The 9,153-nt window shown below is 38.1% G+C and overlaps 1 protein-coding gene across 1 annotated transcript; it reads right to left on the bottom strand.

The window, feature by feature from the left end:
- Positions 1 to 370: 370 nt before the first annotated feature.
- On the bottom strand, positions 371 to 7,251 carry LOC133996051 (sodium-dependent neutral amino acid transporter B(0)AT1-like). The gene is made up of 12 exons (XM_062435591.1): positions 7,053 to 7,251; positions 6,116 to 6,256; positions 5,897 to 6,034; positions 5,188 to 5,369; positions 4,963 to 5,073; positions 4,336 to 4,448; positions 4,115 to 4,243; positions 3,833 to 3,989; positions 2,339 to 2,543; positions 2,075 to 2,234; positions 754 to 916; positions 371 to 580 (listed from the first exon to the last, which is right to left on the bottom strand). Exons 1-12 carry the CDS (start codon positions 7,249 to 7,251, stop codon positions 371 to 373), a joined length of 1,908 nt encoding a protein of 635 aa, XP_062291575.1.
- Between the last annotated feature and the right edge of the window lie 1,902 nt (positions 7,252 to 9,153).

The following is a 9,153-nucleotide window of genomic DNA, read 5'->3' as shown; positions in this document are numbered from 1 at the left end:
ACCCTTGCACAGACTGCTTCCGCTCTTTAAGCTAAGCTACCCAGCTGCTGGCTCTTCCTATATATTTACCATCCACATTGATCTTTTCATCCAACTTTGTGCAAGAAAATGAATAAATGTATTCCCCAGACTACTTCATGAATGTGCAACATACAATAACATCATAATCATTTACTTTCTTCTCCAAATCTACAGTATCTTACATTAAGTACTTCAAAATGTACTTCTACATTTCACATATAGAAGTCATAGTGTGCTCTTCAAACAGTGTCCAGGGTATCAGAGGAAGAAAAAAGTAATAAGCATAATATACAAACAACAAATAAAATGTCTGCATTTACTCATCTTGTTATTAAATAATCAAAATTGTCTAAAACTTCTCTTTGTCGCTCATTTGTATTTTGGCGGAGATGGATTTCACACTGTCTTCAGTATAGACCTTCTGCTTGCAACATTTTCTCTGGATGAATTTGAAGAGGGCGAAAACTGGAATGGATAAACTTGGAATTCCAGCCAGGATAAAAATGATAGCATAGACAAAAGGAGGATATGGACGTGGTTCGAGGGTGGGGAAGTTCTCCTATGGCCAGATTAAAGGATAACGTTATGATCAGGTGAAGAGCAATGTATGAAATACTAGATTTGTGTCATCAGTAATGAGAAAAAAGCAACATACATCATTACATTCCTATTATTACCTCCAGCATCTCCACCAAATTAAAACTTTACTTAAAAAGTAATGAACACACTTACCGCCTCTTGGTCCCACACCAAATAGGTGAGAGTCTTTGTGACTTGGGTTACAAAGTAGAAAACCAAGATGACCGCCATAATGAGTGGACTAATCACCCTCCATGTCACCTGCCAGAAAAGATTGGGCTTGTGGCCAATCATAAACTCAATGTCCTCGTTAAACCTGTGTGGAAGCAATAAGAGGGAGATTTAGTGTCCACTGACTGTGTATAAAAGCATCCATAAAAGCTGACCTTGTCCTTTTGTTAGTTAGAGTAAATAAAGCAGCCTGTATGGCTGTTACTGTGTGTGAGTCAATGTGTTGATGCTACACTGGACTCTTTTTCAACCATGTGAAAATGAGGCTAACCTTATTAATAACACATAATATAATATTACATTATGCAATATTTTGCACATTAAATAACTATTCACTAGCATTTTTATTAATTATTAATTATTTATTATTGAAACTGAGCAAACCACATTTTAAATTTTCCTCACCATGGTCTTCCTAAATCAAGAGTACATTCTGTACCTTTTTATCTATCTTTTGACAACAGTAAGACACTATCTTTGATCTTTGGCTACGTCGTGATTGACAGGTTGATTGGTTCACAGGTTCAGGAGAGCGCCTCACGCCCTTCCTGATGCCCATATAAGTAGAATCCGTGTTTTTGCATGGTGCATGCACCTGAAATTTTCAAGATGGCGCTGCTCAGATCCGATACTATTGGCTTCCGAGCAGCAGTCCACAAACCAATGGGTGACGTCACGGATGTTACGTCCATTCCTTATATACAGTCTATGGTCCAGACCAAATATACTAACTGATGCTGCCATCTCCACAACCACACCACTAGAGGTTGATTCATGGTAGATTGCTTTACAGTTTTGATAAGTGCTGATTAAAAAAAAAGAAAATATTCAATTTAGGCAAATTATGCAATTAATACAACAGGGTTCAGTCATCTCCATGGTAACCAGATGCCATCTTCCACCCAGCTTGTTTAGTTATATCATCAATGTATCACCAGAACTAATTGAAGGACACTACAAGTTATCTAAAGTTACCGACCAAAATATCAATAAGGAAGTTCAGTGAAAACTACAATCTCAATGGTGATGTTAGCACTACCCAATGATATTGCGCAACAAAATATGACAGTGTCAATGACACAACAAAATTCACCAGGTGTGCGACTGTTGAAAATAGATCATTTCTGTCAAGCAACACTTGACTTGAAAGTGTTGAGCCACCTACCATACACCAGCCTTTAATATTGACAAAGAGCAATTACTTTGGAATGAATTGCTACCAATAAATCACTGCGATACTCACCTATCTATACCATAGATGTAGATAACAGAGACCATTTCACAGAATGCGATGATCAGAAGAGGGATAGAGCCAGCAAAGCTGTCAAAAAGAGCTAACCAATAGTTTCCAGAACGCATGGCAAATATGAGCCCAAAGGCAAATGAGATTAAGCATGTCAGACCTGAAACACAGAAAAAAAGAACAATTACACTAAAATCTCCAGATCAATTTTTCTAGTTCAACATGAAAATGATTTTGATATCAAAAGGAAATAGAAGTAATTACCACAGAGAACTTCTTTGGGCCACGTTTTAGGCAACACATTAAGGTCCTGCAATGGAGCAACTACTCCCTCAATGCTCCCAAACATAGTTGAGAGGCCAAGGCAGAACAGCATGACGAAGAAAAGGACAGCCCAGAGAGGGGAAACGGGCATCTTAATGATGGCCTCTGTGAACACGATGAAGGCCAGACCTGTTCCCTCTACACCCTGAAGGCGTAAACACCAAATATATCAGCATTCAACACAACCCCTCCTATTATCCTCAAATATTACTAACACATTTTACCCTTGGGGTCAATCTGAGCCCAGGAGTATCTGCCTCCAGAAAGTGATTAAAATACAATTATTTACCAAAGTTTTGTTTCAGGCACTTATATATACTTATATAATACATAAATAACCAATTGATGATGAAACGTAGTAGCGAGTTGACCTTTCCTCTAACCCTAGTTTTCATTGGAATCTTTTCAAATTTACTGACGACATTAATGACCATAAGAGGATGAACCACATGGGTTTTGGTGTCAACATGACCTTTCCTGTAGCGCCACCATCAGGTCAAACTTTCAGTTTTAGAGTTAGTGTATCTTGAAAATCTTCCATCCAAATCTTTTCTTTTTAGATGTAAGGCTGGCGTGCAAGCTCTTGTATGTTTGCTCCTCCCTTATTTTGCATGAACTATCAATGTCCTTGCGGGAATTTCCCGCCCTCCACAGCACGGGAAATATAAGTTCTACTTCGGCAGGTGTGAGTAAAGTAAGTCACATACACATACACACACACACACACACATAGACACCTTAATGCCCATGGTGCGGGAAAGTTCTCATGGGAATATGTTTCCCCTTCCCCCATGTAAAGTTAGCACCAAAAATGGAAAAATACGGTCCCTCTCCTTACTTCAACAACAAGGTAGACTTAGCGCTGCTAAGGTTATCAAAATAGTTCCAGGCCCCACCAGAGCATTGAGCCATGTTGAATACATAAAGTCATTATTCGAGCTCTTCATATAACCATCAATTGAAAATACTGTACTGGGGATGATAATTTTAGAGGGGAGGCATGTGTAGTTAGATGACTTGGATTTGATCCACTCGCAAACCCACATTGGCAGCAGTTCACAAGTCATTTCCCGCGCCCACCCCCCCCCCCCCCCCCCCCCCGCCATGTATCAACTCAAAAGTATCAACTCTGCACCTGGTGTGGGGATGTTAGGACCAGAGAGGAACACCAATGCGTGCAAAATGTGTACAGCACATTGAAAAAATATCATCATGATAATTTTATACTTAACCAGTTGTCCCCATCAAATTAGGAAAAGTCATGAAATATGAAGCAAAAAAATGATGTCAACTATTATTTTTTGAATGATAAACATTGAATGGGTTCAAATTGACCCCAGGGATAAGTCATTTTGTGAAGACTAAAATAGATACATTGTAGATTATAGATTGATTAAGACCACTGGCAATATATCCAAAAAGTTATTTACTAACCTGACTGAGTAAAGTCTGAATGTCACAGGTTTCTAGTTGCAATCCGCTAATGATATCTGGACTTGTCTGGTTGAGCTGTGTAAGAATCTCATTGTAGGTGCTATCTGTGATGTCATTTTCAGGGTAGTTGAAGGCATTTGTCAGCTTCAAGATGTTGCTGCAAAAATCCATAAAGACAACTTCAGCCTCATATCACTGTATCACACATTCACCCTTTGGAAACAAAATGTTTTCGCACATTTGGATGAGTTTGCCCATCAAAATCTCCAATCTGAAACTCACTCTGCCACGCAGTCGTCATATTTTTGTGTGGCCCTGAAGCCAATAATTGAGTAGATAACCGTTGCAGAGTACACTGAGGTGCAGCCATTTATGATGGAGATGAGAACGGCATCCTGCTCACAGTTGTTGCTATAAGAAAAAACAGAATAATGTACGTCATGTAAGGGGAAATGTTAAACTGAGAGCTCTTCTATGACAGTACTGATGTGGTAGTTACTCACTGAATAGAGTTGTAACTAGAGAACGAAATGAGACCTCCAAAAGCCAAAGAGAAGGAGTAGAACACCTGAGCGCCAGCATCTAACCAGGTAGATGGATTCATTAACTCATTCACCTGTAAGGGAATCAAAAGAAAGAATCAAAAGAAAGAAAAAAACAGGGTGATAGATTTATTGCTAAATTGAATTGTTATTTAAAGTCATTATCTGGATATCATGTCTGATTGGTCTCAAATGTATTGAGTCACATGTGAATCTCGTTTTAATACATAATTTATTAGCTGCGCAGTGTTTGAACTTTGATTATGAGCTGTTATCAGTCTCGTGATGAAAGTTTATAGTAGATAAATGTTATTTGTCTTGCATGATGGCTATCTCTTCTTTTTCTAAATACAGCTTCACTTTACAGCTTCATTATTTCAAGTGTTATGCTAAGCTAAGATAACCGGCTGCTAGCTGTAGCCTTATATTTACTAAACAGATATGAGATTGGTAGATATCTGATGATTTAATTGTCTGTAAGAATAATCTTTTCTCTAATTTTCCAAAATTAAACAAATTAAACTATCCCTTTAACAATTTTTGCATGATATCAATTTAACTGACAAATGTTGGTTACAGTAGACTTACATCAGGTGTGAAGAGGAACTTGATTCCTTCTAAAGAGCCTTTTAGAGTCAGCCCTCTGATCAGAAAGATGGTGAGAACCAAGTATGGTAGAGTGGAGGTGACGTACACAGCCTGAGAAATGAGAGTATGATTCAATGATATGCCTGTATATTCGAGAAAAGCAAAATAAAGAAGTATATATGCACTCCCGCATTTGATTAATCTGGTGCAATCTGACTATCCGACCTTGCCGGTGGTCTCAATCCCTCGGATGCAGCAGACATAGAGCATGGTCCAGGCAGCCACCAGGGCGAGCACTATCCACCACTGCAGACCTCCAGACTCATCGATAGCTGTTGAAATGTTTAGAGTATCTCTGTACCAGAAGTAGTCAACAGTAGTGCTCCGTGCACACTCTTCCACCAGACCTGCAGGGGCACATAACAAAAGGGAAAATCTAGGATCACATACTGAAGTTAAAGAGTGTTGTTAGATTAACTTTAGACCGAGCAAGGAAATCTGGGTACCAGTGGTGGAAAGAAACAAGAAGTACATTTACTCAACTACTTAAATACAATTTCAAGGTACTTGTACCGAATGACTGTATTGCTATATTTTTACATTGCTGTATTGGTACTTTTACTTAAGTAAATTATCTGAGTACTTCTTCCACCACTGCTATCTTCCTATTTTGCAGTCTTTAGATTAGCTAACCTGCTGCTGTCCGTTGCCTTATATATACTGAACTGATATGAGGGTAGTATCTTCTCATTTAACTCTCAACAAGAAGACAAAGAAAAATATTTCATAAAATGCCAAACTACTGCTTTAGCAGCGTTACTAGATTTTCAGGGAGGGTAAACTACTAGTCTTATGTAACATCTGATTCATTAAGAAAATGGGCCATGGAAGCATCTCTTTTTGTCAAATATTAACTGATTTTGTGAAGGTATACCTGTCCTGTTAGCATTGAGAGGACACTGACTCCAAGGCAGAGGATCCTGAAAGGAGTTGAAGAGGTACCACATGATCCAAGCCATAATAGTGTTGTAGTACATGCCCACCAAAAACGAGACAAGCAAGGATGCGATACCTGTAACAGAATACAACAATTAGTCTTGTGGCATTGCTTTTAAACAAAAGTACACAACCAAATATGGACGTTTTCACCCACCAACTCCAGCCAGGCAGGGATGGATTGATCTCCACACTCCCACACTGCCCTTCCTCAGACGCTGACCGATAGCAAACTCTAGGTGCAGCAGTGGGATTCCCTCCAAAACCAGAAGGATAAGGAATGGGATCATAAATGCTCCTGGGAATACAACATTTTAATGGTCATCATGCGTTGTCAATGCAGTGAGTGATTCACTTTAATGTGTGTGAAAGTAAATACTCAGCACTCAACTTCATTCACAAAACTGCTTACCTAAAGACACCCATAAACTGTAAAAAGACTGGTGTATGTTTTATTACCTACACTTACTTTGCCTCTATATAAACCATGAAGAGACACATTCAGTTGTACATAGCAGTAGGTTTGAGAAAAAAACAGAAAAGTGATTAATTCCAGTTCTTTCAACTTGTAGTAATTTGTAAGTTGAAATCAATGAACAATTCAGTTAGTAGATATTTTTCAAGAGGTAAATCTATTGATTTTAAATTGATTTCAAACTTTTAGTATTTCTGTCACTTCACAGCTAAATTAATCTCAAGCAAAAACAGGTTCAACATTGTATTTTATCAAGAATAGAATAAAGTTTCTCTGCTGTGTAAAATATTACTGCAACTTCAAACATTAATTACAGAGTTTTAAAAACTGGCTCACAGTGTTTTTAAAAAAAACTTCTAAATTTAAATTGGTAAAGTCTTTTTCCATGAATTTTTAGTTACTACTACTGTACTTATAGAGGTTATCTGCCTGGTTTATTTGTACTAAAAGTGGACTGCCTGAGTTTTGGAAATATCCTCTTAAGTTACTGAAAAGGGGTAAAGGAAATATTTAGATGCATTACATAATTCACATTCACTGCTCACTTTCTGGCATCCTTCTTTAGTCTTTTTTTGAAAGAACTCAAACAGTTCATCCAGTCTCTCTCATCAGTGCCTACCTCCTCCATGGCTTTGACACAGGTAAGGGAACCTCCAAACGTTGCCAAGTCCTACACAGAACCCCACACAGGTGAGCAGATACTGGGCTTTGTTGTCCCATTTGGGCCTGTCTCCTGCTTCCTCCTTCTCCATCCTCTCCAGGTCCTCATGAGAGGGGATCCGATCATCCAGTCCTGGGTTTGGTATCTTCAGCTTCATAGTGGCTTCTTGTACTCTTCACTGGAAAAAAGAATTGCAAAATGTAGCTGTTGTCTCCCTTTGATATACAGTTGGATTTATTTCCCTTAGAGAGGGTGTGACCGTCCTGAAGCAACCTCCTCAGTGATTCTCTGTGGACTGTCCTCCTCTGAGTCTCTTACTCCTACTGTGGGTCCACGGAATGGGCACTGAGGTATTTACTGTGACCTATTGTACCTACCCTGCACATATCAGTAGCTCATTAGAGTCTGTGTTGTATTGTTGTTTTCTACTATACAGTATAACCCTTTTTAAAACAGTAGGAATTTATAGATTTTTGGATCATAGCTTATCAAACCACACCTTTCGCAGTCCTTGAGAAATAAGATTGTTTTATTGAATTCTGCGTACACATCATTTCAGCCTACAAAGACACATGTTGTCCACATATTCTCAGAATGGAAATAATAATGATGTTTGGAGTCATTTCCAAAATGCCTCAGACTAAAAGACGTGATTTTCCTTTTTGAATTTGTATCATGACATTCCTCGTGCATTGTGATTGCTAAGCCGTAAAGAAAAAGATAAGTAAAGAAGAAGGGATTATCAGTGTTCCTTCCAAATGCAATTATTAACCAAAGAAAGACTGGCGTTAGCATTTATAAAGAGGTAGAGGATATATCTGTATACTGATGGTAAATCTAGACAGCAGTGTCAAGGATGTCCATAACACTGTATGTGTGTACAGTATCTACCCAAAAAACCATAGCATGTATTTTGCAGCACGTTTTTTATGTTATGTGTGAAGATCTTATCTTCATTTCCTTGTGTTTTTTGTGTTCAAGTTACACTGAGCTCTCTCAACCAAAAAAAACATTTAATGCTCATAATGGCTATGTGTGTCATTTCCATTATATCTAGTTAGTTTTCATCATATATATATACACATTTTTTGCAAAATGTAAATATGATTGTCACAGAAAGGACATCTTATGAACTGGAAATTGTGTAATTATAGTTAGAATACATTTTTAGTGTATGAAAACATGTATAAAACTGACTGAGCTGTGTTCCATTAAAACAATGGAAGAATAATATCTTAACTTATTTAAGGACCTGCATTGAGGTTGTAGATTGCAAACAACTGAATTACTAAAATAATCTTTTTTGATCACATTTAATCATAGTATGGTTTGGGGTTAAAGGACATTTAGTAGGTACTACTACTGTGGGTCATCATTGTATGTGTTATAAATAAGAAAAAAGAGAGTTTACGTCAGTCAGGCAGTAAAATCCAGTGCAATGTTCTTCTTATTTTATGACTTTATGGTGTATCATACAGTACATAATGATTTTGGTAGTGATAGAGTTGAGCTCATGTTTATTGATGGTTTTCTACGGCAGCATCTTTTGAAGAATTTATACAAAGCAAATTGTTACAGCTCTAGTTTCTCCTTTTGTTTCCTTGTGTTCTTTATTCTGTCTCTGTGTATGGTGCGGACATAGCATGGCTCCTGGCTACATGCTGATTGCACACACCTGTCTTCCATCAAGGTCATCATCCTGCTGCATATCTACTCTGGCTCTTTTCCCACTCTTTGCCAGATTGCTACTTCTGCCTCAGTGATAGCTCATGCTTCAGGGCTCTCACTTGTATTACAGTGGTTATTTCCAAGTGTTGATTCATCACTAACATTTTCTTTTTTTAATCCATGTGTTCTTGAACTACAACTCACCTGCCTGTCTGCCTGCTCTCCATCCCACTACCACCTGGTCCCCTTTGCCTGATCTTACTATTCTGCTTCATTCATTACCACCTTCCAGTTCTCTGCCTCAGTGTCCTTCATTCCCACTCCAATCACCTCTATTCCCCACTTCCTTGGTAATAAATTATTTTCATTAATCTCAATTCAAGTCTGCGAT

This window comes from Scomber scombrus, chromosome 16 (genome assembly GCF_963691925.1).
Source record: "Scomber scombrus chromosome 16, fScoSco1.1, whole genome shotgun sequence".
NCBI classification, from domain to species: domain Eukaryota; kingdom Metazoa; phylum Chordata; class Actinopteri; order Scombriformes; family Scombridae; genus Scomber; species Scomber scombrus.
Note: the sequence above shows the minus strand (reverse complement) of the source record. Positions and strands in the feature narration are given on the sequence as shown.